The sequence below is a fragment of the Ptychodera flava genome, chromosome 18 (assembly GCF_041260155.1).
Source record: "Ptychodera flava strain L36383 chromosome 18, AS_Pfla_20210202, whole genome shotgun sequence".
NCBI lineage: Eukaryota > Metazoa > Hemichordata > Enteropneusta > Ptychoderidae > Ptychodera > Ptychodera flava.
In genome coordinates this window covers 38,854,935-38,875,302 of record NC_091945.1, presented here as the reverse complement: position 1 = coordinate 38,875,302, position 20,368 = coordinate 38,854,935, and the positions used below count along the sequence as shown (strand labels likewise).

The following is a 20,368-nucleotide window of genomic DNA, read 5'->3' as shown; positions in this document are numbered from 1 at the left end:
CTCCAGGACTCAGTTTCTTTCTCGAGGGCTTTTCCAGGACTTGCCAGGCAGCTTTAAGATTCAAAGGCTTTCAGGAACTTTCCAGGAGCATATGCACCTTGTAGACAGACAGTGTGACCAAAATTTTTTGTTTCCCTAATATTTTATCCTCAGTGATTCCTTCATACACCATACACTAAAATAAATTATGAGCTGTCTCACTTGTTTTACTTTTAATAAGGAACTCCATTTCAGATTTGCACATTGAAACTAACCCTTTTATTATTGATACATTGTTTACTCTCTTCAAGATTATTGACTGATGACATCAGTCATACACATATTGACTGGCCATGAGGGCAACAGCATACGTCTGTACCCCGAGGGACTGTGAGTCACCCCAAAAACAGACAGTTTCCCGAGGCCGTAGGCCGAGGGAAACAGTCTGTTTTTGGGGTGACTCACAGGCCCGAGGGGTTAAAGACGTATGCTGTTGCCCCCATGGCCAGTCCATATGTGTTTTGTAACACACCTCCTCCGTAGCCATGCATAAGAACGTACTATACACAAAACTTGTCGCATGTAGGCCTACGATGTAATATGTTGGAGTGGTTCTAAGAAAAAGTTTTCCCAAAAGAATCTGCAAAACGTTCAATACACCGTTGATTATTATAGTTTTTGTCTGTATCGAGTCCTTGTTGGAAACCAAAGCATTCAATTCTTCTTAAGAAAGTAGGATAAACCAAGAAATTTCTCGACTATCGTTTCGATCGGCCGCAGACGACATCTTTGTTTACATTCCGGTCCGCGTTCGCGTCAATGTCGTTTTTGACGTCAGCGGGCATCATTTTTCGGAACTGATGCCTGGCAGGCAACAGTTCAAACAAATGATGCCTGATGACGTCGTTTACGTGGATCAGCACAAAAAGAATGCATCCCACGTGACTATCAATTGGCGAATTAGAATACAGACTGCGGATGAGGTGTGTTTAACAACTCATACTGAATACTTATCTGTTCAGATTCTATCTAGGTATGCAGTGTTGTCCTTAGTTTTAAAGATAGCATCAATGATATTTGGCTCACATTTGATTCAATGTGGCAGGCCAGAATGAGAGTACTTAACTATGTTTACCTCTTGGAATATGCATATCAAGTTTCAAAGCAATCGGACGAGCTATTTCAGGAGAAAATGATTTTTTTACCAAAATGGGAAAAATTGCCCCAAAATGTGAAAAATATAAAAAATTCACCAGTAATTTGATGATACTAAAACTAACCTAAGATTGCCTCTGAGTACATATGGTCAATACAAAATGTCTCCGCTGAATTACTATTCACACATAATCCTGGACAAGCTAAACATGTCATCTAATTACTACAAAAAATGATTTCGACTCACCTTTATCTTTTGCAATTTTCTTAGATACTTCAACTTTATCAAGCTCCTTTTGTTTAGCATCCTTCTTCTTTTTGGCATCTTTCTTCTCATCATATTTGGTATCTTTAGATGAAATTAATACATCACAGTCAATCAATAATTACAATATATCAGCTGATAATTAATCATTAGTGGTTGTTGACAAACTAAATTTGTATCATGTAAAATGTGCAAAGAGTTTAAGCATTAGGATGTAAAGGTAGTGACAATATTTGTCTGAGGGAACTAAAAAGCAACAATTTTACTGATGTTAACTATCAGTTTTCCTATCATTATTACCTAAGTTGGGAACAGCAAGTAGATATAATCCATCGATAGTTGCAACTACTGGTGCAGAGTAAAGATTCTTCCATGGTATATTTAGAGTCAATTTCCCTAAATGTCCAGATTTCACCTTCACAGGCAAATCCAATTCATCCTGTAGTAAAAAAACATACAAAACAGGTATCAACAAGGACAATATAATTTTATTGAAGATAGATATTGTAAAATGTAAGAGTTTTCACTCATTCATGAATAAACAGAGAGGTTTTCAAGTAAGGGCTGCATACAAACTGACCTTACTGCACTCATTTGTCCAAGGCTAGGGTTCATTCACTTTCACATAATTTCTGCACAACAATTTATCAGGCAACCGACCAAGTTGCTGATGTAGTTTTGCTGATATACATCAGTTCAAATACTTTAACAAGCCATGTCAGGGCCTTTTTAAATATTAGGAATAGAGAATTGGAATGTACTTCATTCTATAGATGTCACTGCCGGGAACAAACAAGCGTTGAATGATCAAGATTGGATGAGTAGTTCTAGATACAGATTTTCAAAGTAACAAATTTCGTAATTTCATATTCATTAAAATATTTTAAGGTTTTTAATTTCAATGAAGTTCTGATGCTAATATATCAGAAATAGATCATCAACAAGTCATCGCTGATGACACAGTCCCTGCTGAATTATGGTTTAGAATAGAATAGAATAGAACAATGGTGATAGATTGAATAACATGCTTGGTAGCTTCTTTACAGGGTAGAAGGGTCCAAAATGTACTTTAACTCAGCAAAAGTAGATCAATTCAGCAAGCTCCTGTTTGATAATATTGATATTTTTTCCTTCTTTCTTTTTTCTTTCACGTAATGCGAAAGTTGTACCTATAGTCCGAGCGTGATTTGAGAGCAAACAGATTAAGCAGATAATGCAAACGATAGCAACCATTACCAACAGACTCATTATGCAGAGCCATACGCCATAACTTGGCATTAATCCGGATCCCAGTCTAATTCGCGCCGGGCTTTAACCACTGCCTCACAACATATCCTGGGTCGGTATAGGTCATTTAAGGTCAAAGACTGAGAAAATTACCAAAACTATACAAATTTGGGATTTCCCAACACTTTGAGCAGAAGATAACATCCTTCAGGACTTTTATACCAAATTACAAAGCTAACAGACAAGTAGTTTTTGAGAACAAGTTTTCTTGACCGAAAATGACAAAATTGTTTTAAAAAATATGTTTTCTTGACCAAAAATGACAAAATTGTCTTAAAAATACAAATTAGCATACTGGTATTTCTTGACAATTTTCACATCTCCAACCATTGTCATCCCTGGACAACTGTACACCAAACTGTCCAACAGTTTTTTTAAAAAAATATTTTTTACGATTTTTTGACCAAAAAGGACAAAAATTGCCCCAAAACGGTAATTTTTCCAATCCTGCTGTAATTTCAAAAAATTAGAAGCAGTGTTCTCCCCAGGAGTTTTTTACAAGACGGCGAGACGTGGTGCAAAGCACCACAAGCAGTCGCAGGGGGAGGTCAGGAAGGGGGTGTCCCCCTCCTGCCGTTGGAGCTTTTGAAAAACAGAGATTAAAATGGTGTTATTTGGTGGCACTTGGGGAGTATTTTTCTCAGATATTTTTTGTATAAATAACTCAAAGGAAAAGAGATCTGAGACAGTGTTCCATAACTTTTATTCCAGTTCACTGATTTCAATGAAGATTACATTTTTTGAAAAGGAAAACATAGCGACAGACATACATTTATTCATCAATGTCAAAATTATCACCATAACATTCACGTGTTCTCATCCTGATACATGACTGGCCGAGCGTAAAAATAGGTCATTTTGCTTTGGGAAGGAATACACAAGCAAAATTCTAACCTCCTATAAAAACTTCAGAGTACTCTGCTGTCCTTGGTTACCCTCAAGCTCCTTGGCATGTTTACTCAGCTAAGTTGGTTACCTAATGCATGGTCCCTATGGAGGGACCATGGGTAACCTTACAGCCTGAGCCATGCACATATGGCTGCCATCGATGAATTGCACATGCCCTTATGATTTCGGATGACATCACAAACTCGCGAGATTTGCAAGATAGATGAGAATTACGTTTGCAGCCTGCAGGATCGATGCTCACGCTTGCATTATGCTTGTAAATCACTGTCAACTTTTTTCCCCTTACATTTTATTGTTTTATTTTTCAAAAAATAGCGTCAATGACACTGTAGCTCCCATCCTGGACTATTTAGTGTTTGTTCTCTGGTCAGATATTTGAACATGTGTGAAAGGGATAAAGTGCATGAAGTGAAAATACTTAAATGAAATGTACTGGAGACAGTGAAATATGTTTAATGTAATTATTCAGAATATAAAATGGAAAAAATACAGAATTAGATATATCGAATACTGTGATACAACCATTAACACAAGTCATTTACAATGACATAGTCCCCACTTGTAATAGGAGTATTGGTCTTGATGGGGCAGGAAAATGTGGTCAATAAGAAGTATCACTGGAGTGTATATGTTGAGATCTATGGGCACATAGGTCTATGTCGTTATTCCCAATTTGAAACACATGAGGCATGTCTAAGTTATGGTTCTAAATCGGGAAAAAAGATCAGACCTCTAGCAGTATTGGCCAGCCAAGAAATACATATGCGCATTATAAATGAGGTACAAGATGTGACATCTTAAGGTCTAATATCCTATCAAAATTGCAGGGTATAGAACTTGTGGTTACTGAAATATGCATATATATATGTATAATCAAGGTCAAAGGTCATCGAGGTCACATGACATTTTGTCAAAAAAAAATTATATTGCTAATTAATCCCTATATGCCAAAAAATCAGATCTCTAGCTCTATTCGCTTGCCCAGAATTAGATGTGTACATAATTAATGAGGTAAAGCGTGTGTTGTCATAAGGTCTCCCATCCTACTAAATACAAAGGACATAGCAATTGTGGTTACTTATTTATTGACATAAACATATATTTTAGGTAAAAGGTCATCAAGATCACATGACATTTGGTCAAAAATTTCTCTCCTATAGTTATCCCTTTATACAAAAATCAGACATCCAGCTCTATTGGCTCGCTCAGAATGAGATATGCACATAATTATTGAGGTACAGTATGTGGCGTCATAAGGTGTCCAATCATACCAAACATGAAGGGTGTAGCACTTGTGGTTACCGAGTTATGGAAAAATATGTATATTTGAGGTCAAAGGTCACCGAGGTCACGTGACATTTTGTCAAAAAAATTGTTTTGCTAAGTTATCCCTATATACCAAAAATCAGACCTCTAGCTCTATTGGCTCGCTCAAAATTAGATATGTGCATAATTAATGAGGTACAATATGTGGCGTCATAAGCTGTCCCATCATACCATACATGAAGGGAGTAGCACTTGTGGTTACTGAGTTATGGACAAATATGTATATTTGAGGTCAAAGGTCACCGAGGTCACGTGACATTTTGTCAAAAAAATTGTATTGCTAAGTTATCCCTATATACCAAAAATCAGACCTCTAGCTCTATTGGCTCGCTCAAAATTAGATATGCGCATAAGTAATGAGGTACAATATGTGGCGTCATAAGGTGTCCCATCATACCATACATGAAGGCTGTAGCACTTGTGGTTACTGAGTTATGGACAAATATGTACATTTGAGGTCAAAGGTCACCGAGGTCACGTGACATTTTGTCAAAAAATTGTTTTGCTAAGTTATCCCTATATACCAAAAATCAGACCTCTAGCTCTATTGGCTTGCTCAAAATTAGATATGCGCATAATTAATGAGGTACAATATGTGGCGTCATAAGGTGTCCCATCATACCATACATGAAGGCTGTAGCACTTGTGGTTACTGAGTTATGGACAAATATGTATATTTGAGGTCAAAGGTCACCGAGGTCACATGACATTTTGTCAAAAAAATTGTTTTGCTTAGTTATCCCTATATACCAAAAATCAGACCTCTAGCTCTATTGGCTCGCTCAAAATTAGATATGTGCATAATTAATGAGGTACAATTTGTGGCGTCATAAGCTGTCCCATCATACCATATATGAAGGGTGGTAGCACTTGTGGTTACTGAGTTATGGACAAATATGTATATTTGAGATCAAAGGTCATCAAGGTCACATGACATTTTGTCAAAATATCCGAGATATCTGCGTGAACGGATGGACTCACGGATGGACGAACAGACGACATGACCCAATCTATAAGCTCACTGGACTTCATCCGTGGGGACTAAAAATTGTGTCACTGCATCCTTTTTGCAATATGAATACGATGAGAACTAAATTTTTATTTTTTGTGGCCTTATACATGGGAGTCTATGGAGATCTGCCTTATACATGGGAGTCTATGGACGTGTAAACTAAAAATATGCAAATTTCACCACGATTTGCCCAAATTTGGGAAAGGTCACTCCTATGCACTTCCATACCAAGTTTCAAATCAATCGGACTTGTGGTTTCAGAGCAGGAGATTTTTTGACCAAAAATGGGAGAAAATTACAAAAAAATTCATGAAAAATAGCAAGTCCAAGATACTGACCCAAGATGCGCACAATCATTTCATGTCAGCCCAAAGTACTTACATGCTAATTTTTCATGTAATCTGCTCAGTGGTTATTGAGTTTTTTCAATTTTGACTGTTTTTACATTTTTTCACTTAATTTGCATATTTTTGGCAATGACAACTTCATTTGAACAAAATCTCATCTACAGCCCATCATCCATGTACACACCAAATATCAAGATGAAATGTACAGCGGTTTTGGAGTTTTTGATGTTGACGGACAGACATACAGACATACAGACATACAGACATACAGACGTACAGACATACAGACATACAGACATACATACATACAGACATTTTCCTAGCCTATAAGAATAGCTTCCATTGCCATATATACATATGGCTATGGGAGCTAAAAAATAAATCATTTTCATTTCTGGCAAGAGGGCGCTTGGAATTTACAAGAGGGTGCCACGCCCCTGTTACCTTATTCAGGGAGAACACTGAGAAGGGTAACATCCTTGCACATAACCAACTTAAACCTAGGTGCACCTGTACAGCAAATACTGAGACAGCAGCCATTGCGGTTTAGGAATTTTTGATCCGGACATACATACATACACACAGATGCCATTTTGCCACCTTATAAGAATACCTCTATTTGCATATATATACATATGCATATATGGGAGCTAATAAAACGATCTTTGCCTTTAAATCAATGCATCAGTAAACAGGTCCAGTAGCTAGTTATGTGACGGAGTCAGGTGACAAATGCTAAGGGTCATAACAAATGTGAGAAATCTAAAACATTAAATATGTTGTTTTTTATCAATTTTATTAGCAAAAGAGCATGAAAATCTCTGATACTTTGAATCAGCCATTCTGCATATTTCTAACATTCATCAAAACCACATTTCTGTTCCACAACTAATAAAACAGTCCAAAATGCAGGATTGGTGTACCTTCCAAACATACCTATATGAGGGACCCCCTAAAAATCAATTAGTTAAAAAGGGATTAGCAATTTCCCAAAACTATCTAACAGCTGCTCTGTTTGACTCCATTTTAAAAAATCTGAACCTTCAACACAGTCTGAAGATCTGTACCAAATATCAACACAGTCTATTCAGTGGTTTTTGACTTTTTGTTGTTTACGGAAAATTTTCACTGTCCGACATGGGTCAACCCAACCACAATAACACAATTGGCCTCTCCACCAGTTGTGTTAAAAAGCCTATGGGTTGGCTCGCAGCGGTACTGTGGCTGTGACCTTTGATAGACACAACTAGCACCTCTGCGATATTACAGCTAACATACATGTACACACATACATACATACCAAATGTGAGCAAGGCAATACAGTTAGGCAATACAGTTGTTGTGCTTTGTAATAGTGTTGCTCACCTAGCATCACTTCAGCAAGAGATCACGCTGTGTCATCAAACAAAAGCAAAGGTATATTCCTGCACAATCTCAGTTGATATTATTATCTACAACCACAGTGCACAAACCATATATAATGATATGTTCAAACATTACATTCATCAAAGCAGAAATTAAGCCAACTATTGCTGAAGGCACTGACAAAGTGACAGAAAAGATAAGACTACAATTCACATTAAATTATTAAAATTGCCATTTTTTCCAATTTTGCATTGAAATTGTCAAAATTTAGAAACTTAGAAAACTGATATATGAAGAATGTAACTATATTTTGTTTCATAATTAAATCTCAGCCAAACTGAATAGAACAGTCACATTCATTGTGAACTCCCTGAAAAGAGCCTGATTATAACAAACTTACCAGAGCACTCTCCTTGAGATCAAGACTGTTCAGCACGATATCACCTACAGGAAAGGAAAAACAAATACCAGAACTTAAAACTTTTGACTGGACCTTTCCTGAGCTGCCATTTTAGCAAAAGAGTCCCTCAACATTGAGCAAACATGTCAGGCATTATCACTCACTAATAAGAGTCCTGTTCTATTGTAATTTTCAACCAGTGTCCAAAATTACAGGACATAGACTGACTATTTGGGGCACAGACTTCTGACCTTGTCACATACCTGTATAGAGTGTTCAAGGAAGTGTCAATCAGGTTTTTGGACATCAAAGATGAAAACCATTTTCCATATCATAGTTGCAATTAAAGCAATATGAGCATACCATTACTGTTTACTTTGTGATATGTAAGATGTACTTATTAATTGGAAATTAGGTATGTCTATAATAGCCTACAGGAAATATATGACATGCTTTGCATTTTTGATCAAATAAACATTAAAAGAATAATCATTATAAAAGGTTTTAAGTGTAAAAGGTTTTAATATTGTAATAATGTAATATTATATATTGGCAGCTGCTCTCATTGTCATCCACCTGGAACAAAATGGGATCTAAAAAGTGAATAACCAAAGAAAATGACAATTTGTTGCTATGGAATGACTCCATTTTATACACATCCAAAACTATGACTGCATAGTTTTACTTTGTGATTTTCTTGGTTGGCCTCTTCATTGTGTCAGTTACTGGGCAAACTTGTTTTTGAACTTCACTGCAACCACAGGTTCAAGTTTGAATGATATTTCCTCTCCATTATGATCAACATTAAGGGGCACTAAATGAGGTTCACAGTTGCACGCAAGCTTTGTCAATGGAAAATCTCTTAAATTTGTTAACACTAAAAAATATCTTGGATATATTGTTTCTTCTTCGGGGAAGACAACGCTGATATGCACAGGCAACTTCGATGTGTTTATGCTAGAGCTAATTGGATTGCGCGCAATTTTAGCTGCTGTTCACAGATTGTGAAATGTACCCTTTTCAAAAGCTTTTTATATAGTATGTATTGTCTTAATGTTTGGTGTAACTACAGTGCTAGACAGATGTCAACTCTAAAAGTGGCTTATCCTAATGCATTGCGAATAATTTTTGATCTTAAACGAGATGCGAGTATCAGTCACAATTTTGTATCAAGAAATATTTTGAATTTTGCTTCATTGCAACGAAAGTTACTATTGAACTTTTGCAAAAGATTAACAGAAAGCAAGAATTCTGTAATATACAGTTGTGTTAATTCTGATTTTTACTTTAATTCAACTTTCTGGCAGCATTGTAGGAATGTATTGTATTAGTATTTTCAGTAGTTTTTTTATTCTTTTATAAAATTTATTTCTCGCTGTAATGCCTACATTTTAATGTTATTCTTGGTATGGGCCGATGGCCTGAAATAAAGGTAATAATAATAATAATAATGGGGCATTCTGTGGATGTGATGGATGGAAATAGGGCTGGTGTCTTGCTTGTCTGCTGCAATGATAATTGCTTAGTCTTCAGAAATTCCAAAGAGATTACTTTTTCCCTGATGAAAATATGGCAATGTGAATTGTACGGTATTTTAATTAATACATTATTTCACCGCTCAGCTATGTTGAATACAGTAATTGCAGTACTTGTGTGCAACTGTTTACGTGTCACATCTCCCTTGGATTGCCGACACAAATCATAATTCAAAATGGTGGCTATTTGTGGACGAGAGTTAGTACAGTAGCAGATCTTTCATTTTATACTTCAGATTTGCAATCCACCTGAGATTTGGGCCGACGCAAAGTAATTGTCCTGTTGGGAATAGATTTGGGCTGCGTCCACACTTATCAACACTTACCGGTACCAGAATTCGAGCTGACGTAAATTTACTATCCTGTCAAAGTTCAAATGGTGCATTTGAATATTATTATTATTATTTTATTTCTTAAAAGTGCACTACACTGCGTCTCAGTGCTCTTTACAAGACTAAAAATGTATTTCTGAGAAAATAAGCATAAAAAAATAAAATGTCTATCTGGCAATAAAAAACAAAGTTACACTTTGTAATATTCCTTAAAAAGGTATGTCTTAACACTATGCTTAAAAGAATCAATAGTACAGTTTATGTCAGCATTAAAAGGGAGACCATTCCATAAAATAGGTGCTGCGACTTAAAAGGCACGGTAGCCGTAGTTTTAGTTGTCTTGTTTGTGTCGCGTCTTAGTAAAACTACTTTGTCCGATGAACGAAGGGTGCGATTGGAAACACGGGCGTCTATTAGTGGACGGAGATAGTCTGGGCATTTCCGGAGATAATTTGAAAGTCATGAGAATGAGCTTAAACTTAATTCTTTGCTCTATTGGTAACCAATGAAGCTTGTATAGGACAGGTGTTATATGATCGAATTTCCTAGTACCGGTAACAAGCCTAGCTGCAGCATTCTTGTACGGATTGTAATTTTTGTAGTTGGTAGCGACTGATTCCGTATAGCAAGCTGTTGCAGTAGTCTAAACGCGATGTTACAAACGCGTGAACTAATTTCTCAGTTGTCGGAGTATCTATCAGGGAGCGAATTTTCCCTATTCTATGCAAGGCAAAATACGCCAATTTACATATGTTGTTTATTTGACTTGTCATGAAACCGTCCGAGTCAAACGCGACCCCAAGATTTTGTATCATACAAGATGGAAGTATTTCTAACTCTCCAAATTTGAAACTATCGAGGCAATCTGTATCTTTCTTGAAACGTTATGAAAAGTGAATTACTTCTGTTTTATCATCATTCAATACCAGCGTGTTTGATTTCATCCATCCACGTAAATCCTCAACACATTGTTCTATATCTACTATAGCATCATCAGGCGTGTTACAGACTGCGTATATTCCGGAATCATCCGCATATAAGGTGTAATCTAAATCATGAGATATGATATCGTCGAGCGGTGCTGTATATAGTGTAAATAGTATTGGTCCTAATACAGAACCCTGTGGAACACCGAAACGCAGAATTGCCTCGCATGATGTAGTGCTTTCAATGGCAACGCGTTGCAAACGATTTGACAAATATGAATGGAACCATTTAAGAGCCGTACCTGTGACACCCAATCGCCGTTCTAGTCTGAGAAGCATAATATAAATAATGGCATAATGGCATTACCGGTATATAAATAATGGCATGCTGTTTCTTCTGTTAATGATTTACCTGCGTTTTTTACGCACAGTAAGGGCACTCGCCCTTTTAATCATCAGAGAGATCTTCACTATTTATTGGATGAGAATAGGGTATATGTACAGTGGCGGTGGAGAAATAACCAGTGTGTGGCATTTTTGACATCATTGTTAACCAATGCATCTCTTACATGCACTGTGAATCAAATGACATGGTCTCACTTGCCGAGCAAAAGTTGTCAGAAAGATATAGTGCTGCGTATATTGGATGTTAAAGACTGAGTTGAAACTTTCAATAAGTGTAAACTTTAGTTTCAGATGCCGTTTGTTTTGTGTGAAAAGGGTGACTGGTTCAACTTCAATGCATGGTAGAGGCCTGGTCAACTGGGACCAGGGCCAACGCAACATGTCCACACACATGAATTTGCGTCGGCCCAAATTTTGCGTCTGCTCTGAACCCCCTTCTTGCCAGGACCAAACTACGGCCGATGATGCATTTCCACATTGATTACTTTGCATCGGCCCGAGCCCAGCATCGGTGCTACACAAACGCAAAGTGGTCAATCTGAACGACACATTAAATATATTGACTTTCTGTAGTAATAAAGTTTCCCACATTTTTGAGATCTGTAGAGTTCTTTGCTGTTGGCATTTCACCAGTCAAACTTTGGCGTGTACATGGGGGAAACTCCATGGCCAATATATGTAAAGCACTCCTTCGTTTCGACTAATGGCATAGTTTATGTACTAACATTTAAAACTATTTTGATGGTCATGCTTCACAGAACGAGCAATTTGGGGTAGGATTTCAGATCCAAGGGTTCCACTGCAGCCGGTTCTGGGTAAACTCTACCTCAGAAATTTGAAAACTCTGTTGGCATCTTAGATTTACAAAGACCAGTGGTGATTTAGTTTTGAACATTCTGATATGTACATGCAGTATGTGTGGTTTTCATTGATCAAAATCTACCATCAGCAAACATACTTTAACATCAGAAGCAACTTCAATTGTTTTGACAATACTCATATTACAATATTCCAGGGAATTGAGAAAAGTAAAATATATACATCTGTTGAACTCAATCAAACAACTGGCATGTGTTTCATGAACAGTATTTCACTTTTTCAACAAACAATGAATGAGAGTAAAAGTGTTCCCACATTTGTATTCCAAAACTCAATGAACACACAAGACATGAAGGCCACATGTTACCACACTATTGTTGGGTTAGGGAAATAATGTTTTCTGAAAGGAATGTTGACTTTTATAACAACCATATGGCATATACATCGTTTGTTTATGACAATACAACTGGATCATAACAGACATATGAAAGCACTGTTACCATTAATTAACTTTGCATGATACCATAAATCGATAAATTTCTTTTATGAAGAAAAGGGAAATGAACAATGAAAAATTCTATACATTTTATTAAAGACTTGTTTTTGATTAACGTCTTGAAAATGATAAATTCTTCACAAACTGACACAAACAAAAGTAACAAAGTAACACAGTCAATTCATTTTCAAACATTTGCTGGGAGCCAGATGCAAGCTGGCATAAGCAGTTAAATATGAGGAAACACAGAGTTCAAAAAATATTCAAACTTTTAACAAATGTAATCTTTTGTGATACAAATATAGTTTTCTTTACAGTAGTCATCATCTGCAAATCCTCAATGCAGAAAAGCTAAATTTAAGATGGTTAGCACACGTTTGATTTGTTTACAAAATACTAGTTGCTTTGAAAGTAACACACATACATGCAGACACCACCGACTTCAGCTTATATGATAATCTCACATTGGTATAACCAAATGTGAGCTAAAAAATGAATATTTCACAGAAACAACTTGCCGCTGTTGTGTTATATTAGTGTTCATGTACAGATAATTTCGACGTAGCCCTAAGTGCAACTAAGCTTTGAACTCTGTCAACTATGGTTGGCTGCAAATATGTGAGAGTCATTGATTGTCAAAGATAACCACACTAGACCAAACGGGGATTCTCTCCAGTGTTTCTCCCCAGGATCAAGCAAAAGCGTAGCGGCTAATTTGCATAATCATTTGCATATCATTAATTTATATGTGCATATGGATATAAGCTTGCACATGCACCCACGCATTCATGTACACTCACAACAAAATGCAAATTGGTAACACACAAGTATGCAATTTGAACATCATGGACACTCTTTATTACACTTAAATAAATCATCACAGTATAGTACCATTGCAATTAAAATAGAAGATTCAAACAGTAACAGCAAGTTCAGATTGAAAGCAAGAAATGGTTCGTCTTATTGGGGTTTCGTTAATACATATATTGCTAATAAAATTGTCAAAATTTGCCAACAAAGAGGAAAATTCATAAGTTTAAGCTTTACACAATTCAAATGTAATTGAGTTTTATATCATTTTTGAACGACAAACGCCGCGAATAATGTTTCATCACGGGGATCAATTTCAACCCCCCCCCCGTAACTACCACTGCCACTGAACAACGTTGTTCGATTCTTGATTTTAAAAATAACACCAAGATGATCACAAGACATGAACTAAGTACGACTAGAATCACTCGAAAATCAGGTGTAAAATCTTTCAGAGAACGTGTCAGAGTGGAACCACACGCGACGCCAGGATCGATGTCAACACGTTATAAACACTCGGCCAACATGGCCGCCGCCATATTGGAATTTATGCAATGTGAACTCGATCGCGATCGTGATCGTACTCGGACAAAAAAAAAGATCTTGTTGTAAAATCAACCTATCATAATCAACCTAACTAGTCAACTGCTTCTTTTGTTCCTTTTGCGGTCCATTCGTTGATCAAAGCATGGGAATATGATCAAAGGCCCCGCTAGTGCTACACCGCCTAACTCTGTGAGTACTTGTCCTCGATGTATACCGACTAAAGGTCTTGTTGGTTGTAATAGTCATTGTAGAATGAAAACTTGTGAACAACCCAGCCGATTCTTCTATTGTTTTAACGTTCCTCTCAACACTTACGGACAAGTTATCGGACGCATACCATACTTCACACCTTCTACTCTTTGGTTCCCAGACACTTCGCACCAAAACCACTTCGCACCATACCATCTCGTCCATACCATTTCGCACCAAAACCACTTCGCACCAAAACAACCTCGTACCAAAACCACTTCGCCCAAAAGTCATGTCCCCAAACCACTTTGCCCGAAACTTATCGCTAACTGCTAAACTGCCTTTCTGTCATCCTGGGACTGAAATCTTGAAAGTGTACGCATTTCGCGAAATTGACATCATGCAATTCCGCCCAAGGCACCGTGCACCTGAGTTGTAACATTTGCGTGTTTCTATTTTCTTATTCTATCGTTTATGGTTTCATGCAACAATAAATGGTTCGTGGTAGCCAAAATGTCCTAACACATTAATGCTTCCAAGTTGTAGGTAAAAACAACCTTATGATACGTCGTAACATCGTTGTTTCAGGACGAGTTGACGGTACTATACTTTGGGCGAAGTGGTTTTAGTACGATGTGGTACTTGGGGCGAAGTGGGGTTGGGCGAAGTAGTACTTGGGACGAGGTGGTTTTGGTACGAAATGGTTTTGGGACGAAGTTGTGTGGGGCGAACTGGTTTTGGTGCGAAGTGTCTGGACCCCTACTCTTTCACGAGGTTGAAAGTTGCAGTGAGCGCTAATGTGTAGACAATGCATGCATCAGCTGGTAGCTACGCAGAGCGTGTGAACTAAAGGATGGCGGGAATATTTTAAAGCGTAGCGGGGAGAATCAAAGCGTAGCGGGGCGAGGCGAAAGCGTAGCGGGACCGCTACGCTAAAATGGCCTGGGGAGAACACTGTCTTCTGATCGGAGAAAATCTCCTAATCAGACTACTTCCTAGAAATGTTACATGTATTTTGATACAGCAAATCGGGATTGGGAGACTTTGACCTAAATGTGGAACAGACTCAAAGTGTTGATGAATGAATTCCGGGACATGACTTTGATGTTAAAAAATACAACACGAAATATAAATTTCATTTAAAGGCCAAAGCTGCTATTACAAGCCAAGCCAAGTGGGTGAAAATACATGTGATTGTGGCTCAATACCGCTTTTTACTGATTTGGCAGATGGGGAAGTGATACTGTCTGGTAGGTAAAGGGTTATTTCCATTTCCGTAACTCACCTACCTAAATCAAGAAGTAGATCTATACAAGGGTCACAGATGGCTGAAAAATATTATGAGCCACGATTTTAATGTTATCATTGTCTGAACTGACTTGACCTGACCTTGTTTGAACTCAACGTCCTGAATTCCAGAGACAATGTTCATGACATTTTGTTATGCTAATTACCAGTTGCGTTCAGTGACCTCGTTAGTTAAAACACCACAAGAAGGCTATTTATACCTAGCCGCAGCGTACAACAACAACAGAAATGAAGACAGCATTATACGAGCAACAGTAAAAACGCGCTGAAAATGAACAATCTTATACGTTAGAAGTCGAATTTGATGACAATTTATGTATACTCAATCAAATAAAACAAGCTGCGCACAGAGCAACGTAGGGCCATGCGCACGATGCCCGATTGGGATTGATCGCCTACTGCATGCTGTCATGATATAAAATGCCATGACATCATTCGAGTTAAAATTCTAGGGAAGAGATTTTGTCACCTCTTTGTCAAGAACAGAATGCAGTCATTAACAATATCTATTTGATGGGTGATTGTTGTCACTGAAGACAATATTGAGTCAATATTGTGAAAAAATGTTCACACGGATGTAAACTTGAAAGAGAACCTCGCTTGTACTGCTGTAGTTGCAGTAGCTATATTGTTTACAACATGATACAGAAAAAAAACTGGCCTGTGAGACTGGATACATTCTTAAGGAAATTATAACTGCGAAGCTCGCGTCGTTGTGACACGCATCATTTCACATTATTATTAATATTAACATGAGACATTTCATCATGTTCTTCACTAAGGGTCCTGGGGCCGGGGGCGTCAAATATGTCGACATGTGCCAACAACATGCCATTGCACTCTCACCGTCCATGACTTGTGACTTGCACATGTCGACACTTCAAAATTTACGCCACAAGCAAGTAATTGCTCTGATGATATGACACAACAAACGGGCCGTCCTATTCTCCCTCATAATACTATGGTTTCATGATACAAATGGTGCCGCTTTCCCCGCAAGATTACACTGTGGAAGCGGGCAGCGTTGGCCAGCAGAGCAGGCTGCAGGCTGGCGATTCTTCCTTCCCATTCGAAGCATTCCGTGCGAGGTCCCCCCCCCCCCCCCCTTCCCCGTTTTCACAATATATTGAATTCGAGCAAAGAATTAATGACTGTGCACTTATCGCGGTTACACTAACAACTAACACATGCAATAACAGTAGGTCCGTCCTTACCTCCCCAAATACTGAGTTTCAGCTGCGACTTGTCCAAATTCTCCACAAAGTCACCGAGATATTTGTTCATAAGATCGGTCACGATCGATTCGAATACCATGTTGGCTCAGATTATCTGTACACTGTACGATAAATTACAGTTGTTTGATCAGCACCAAGTTAGATTACGTAGATTTTGTTGAGAACAGCATCGTAGTGGTATCACGCTCCACTCCATATCATGCAACATCAACAGTGCAAGACCACGGCCTGGGGGAGTGTTACCGGGTGTAGTGCAGTTTTATGCCTTGCCAATCTTATGCTCGCGCACGTGCAGATGATCCAACTTGCTTAAAATAACAGTAGAGGGCGCTTCATGTGGTACGGACGTGTGTACGGCGCTTATCTGACAAAACGTGTTTATCTGACAAAACTCTTTTTTAGCAATACCCTGGGGAGTCACTTGAGCCAGCGCACTTCATGCGCGCGGTACATGACGTCGCTTCGTACGATGTTGTGTACACAGAGTGTGCCAATTTAACGTTAATACGAATTCTTCTATACGAAGGATTTTGTTTTTGTAAACTACTCTCAAATTGTTGACATGTGGTTTTTTTATTGGGGTTGTTCTTCCATCGGCCGGGCTCGCGCTCGCTCACTGTACAAAGTATTGTACACAGTCGTTCGAGAGCTATTCAGCTCTGGGACTATTCGCCCCAAAGACGAGTATACAGAAGCGAGAAACAACTCGCTAATGGGCGAATAGTCCCAGAGCTGAATAGCCCACGAGGGACTGTGCTCCGTGTTGCAACATGTAGGTGCTTTTCTTATCATCCACTTGCATGCTTATTGAATATAATTTATGTACTTCAATGGCAAAATTAGCGATCGAGGAAGGTGATGAAAAACAAAAACAAAAGTATTCTGCTTGCCATTGCCGCATTGTGATGTGGGTGCTTTTGATACTCCCGCCACCGTGGGACCTCATCACTATAGGGAAAAATTGCGAGACTAGAGCGAGAAAATGACGCTTTCTCGCAATCAGTGAGAATCTGTTCTTATTCTCACCGCTGTCGGTGAGAAAATTTTAATCTCCACTGGAGATTGGTGAGAAATGCACTCCTTGGCGAGAATCAAGTGTGAGAACAAATTCTCACCGGTGAGAATGGAAATTCTCACCAAGTACAGTGAGAATTGAAATTCACTGGCGAGAATCATCAAGACTCGCCGTTCATTGGCGAGAATCATCAAGACTCCCCATTCATTGGCGAGAATCAGAATGAATCAGAATGAATGGGAGTCTTGATGATTCTCGCCAGTGAATTTCAATTCTCACTGTACTTGGTGAGAATTTCCATTCTCACCGGTGAGAATTTGTTCTCACACTTGATTCTCGCCAAGGAGTGCATTTCTCACCAATCTCCAGTGGAGATTAAAATTTTCTCACCGACAGTGGTGAGAAAAGGAACAGATTCTCACCGATTGCGAGAAAGCGTCTTTTTTCTCGCTCTAGTCTCGCAATTTTTCCCTATAGTGCATGTGACCTCGTGCACTCTCCTCTACTACTCTCCTCAGCCTCTATGTGTTGATCGATGTATTCACAATGATTAATTAAGGTGCTCGGCGATTTTACGCAATCAATGAAATTTACTGTATTTTTTAACTACTTTATGGCTACTTTGTGATGTTAGTGATTTTAGACTTTTGTAATTAAAATTTCATTGGTGTGTTGTAACAGACGAAGTATTGTGTGAGGGATTACTTTCCACAAATGAGTAAGGCTACAAGCAGTAATTAGTTATTTTTGTCAGATAAGCACGTTTTGTCAGATAAGCGCCGTACAGATGCACGTCTGTACGTTTTGTCAGATAAGCGCCGTACAGACGTGCATATAGTTTGCATATATAGACGGCTGAGTTTTTCCAGTGATGGAACTGCTGTGAATTAGCAAGGTGATTTTTGTTGTTAAGCTAGCAACAGGTAGATTACCGTGGTCCTAAGAGAGAAAAGCAATTATCGTAACTCTCGAAGAATCCAAGATGGCATAAAGGCGCAACTTTGCACAATTTTGAAATATCGGATATTTACAATTATTATCGAAGTTGGGTCTATGGGAAGCCGGGTCTATGAAATCGCTGATATTTACCGGCGATTTTGGGACTCTAATGTCGATACTTATGGAAGACCGGTCACGACATGCGACTTGCGAGTTTTTTTAAACTGCGACCTGGGAGTTCTTAAACTGCGACATGCGAGTTCTTAAACTGCGACATGCGAGTTGCAAAACTAATATGGCGTTTGCATACATGTCATTTCGTTCTCCTCCTAACGATGGATTACAGAGGTAGAGACGAGCTTATTTCTGCATACTTCTCCAATGAATACACCGTGGGAGAAATAGCGGCCACGTTAGGACTCAGACATGTATGGAAGACCAATCACGACCTGCGACATACGACCTGCGTCTTTAAACTGTGATCTGCGACCGAACCCTAACCGTACCCTAACCCCAACCCCTAAGGGGTGGACCATTTGATATCCTGGGGGGCTTGGAAGATTTGGGGGGAAAAAAAGATGCCAGGTGGAATTGCTCGAAAAAAAATCTGGCTTTAAGTGGCTGATGGAAAAACAATTATGGACCATTGCGACTCGGAAAAAAAAATCTTGGCAATTGTTCGATGCACACTTGAGGAACAATAACTGAATATGAACAATTGTACAGTATACATGACCTTCTGATTAGTGGAAGTATGCTGAAATTGAAATTGCTCACCAGTGTTTTCCAGAAATGTGTAAATCTGAATGTATGGATTTTGTCAAAATACCACAAGGAGAGAGACAGCCTGCCATGAACTGGGTCAAGTGGACTCAGTCAGTCAAGTGGACTGTTCAACTTGCTAATATCACTCAAACCAGGACACTTGTCAGACAATGACATATTTTTTTCAAGCACAAGTAAATGCCTGGTCCATATATTTGTAAAATCATGTACATTTATGGCTGCCATAAATGTACATGATTTTACAAATATATGTAGGATACCATCATCTCTTCTGATGACACCAGTGATGTTCTCAGAAAAGTTTTCACTGTAAGTTTGTTAATGCTTAATGTAGAACTCAGTAATCAGGTTGTTTGATTTGTATTTTCAGTGTGTTACCCATGGTATAAATAAGATCTATAAACTGATATTTTTGTAAAGTGAATAAAAAATGTACATGTATTTACATATCTTTATTTAGTTTCTTGAATATAGTCTGTGTGCGATAGAACAGCATCTTGTTACTGGGTGTGAAAAACCAAGCAAACAAACATTGCACCGAAATTTGGTAAAAAAAAATATATCTCGAAGAAGGAAAGTGAAAAAAAAAGTTGCCAGCATATGCCCTGTAGAAAAAAAAAATCATGGTGAAGCAGGTGGGAAAAAAATAATGGCTCTCCGCCAATCTTCCAAGCCCCCCCCCAGGATATCAAATGGTCCACCCCTAACGCTAACTAACCCTAAGGGACTGGTCAGTTTCTTCCGCCTGGGGGGGCGGTGGATTATTTTTTGCCGACGTCAAAAAGTAGCTGACCCCCCCTATTCCAAATTTTGAAAACATTCTATGTTTTAATGAAATTATTGACATGTCAGTTGTAAGATTGGAATTTAAAAGTGTCAATCTTAAAGTTTGAATACAGTACATTTTGAATGAGCTGTATTTTGAATGCGCTGTGAATGTATTTCACACTTTATATGCTTAACCAGATGTCCTGAACTGTTG

The 20,368-nt window shown here is 38.3% G+C and overlaps 1 protein-coding gene across 3 annotated transcripts in view; it reads right to left on the bottom strand.

The window, feature by feature from the left end:
• LOC139117744 (intermembrane lipid transfer protein VPS13A-like) overlaps positions 1–16,901 on the bottom strand; it is a 445,282-nt gene extending 428,381 nt beyond the window's left edge. For 2 of the 3 annotated variants that reach the window (XM_070680993.1, XM_070680995.1), the window contains exons 1-4: positions 16,626–16,899; positions 8,046–8,089; positions 1,700–1,838; positions 1,382–1,483 (exon numbers count right to left, since the gene is read on the bottom strand). In XM_070680993.1, the coding sequence (XP_070537094.1) occupies positions 1,382–1,483; positions 1,700–1,838; positions 8,046–8,089; positions 16,626–16,725 (385 nt within the window). In that variant the 5' untranslated portion in view covers positions 16,726–16,899. Of the gene's footprint in view, positions 1–1,381; positions 1,484–1,699; positions 1,839–8,045; positions 8,090–16,625 lie in introns of all 3 variants that reach the window. The other variant, XM_070680994.1, reaches the window with a different exon arrangement.
• Between the last annotated feature and the right edge of the window lie 3,467 nt (positions 16,902–20,368).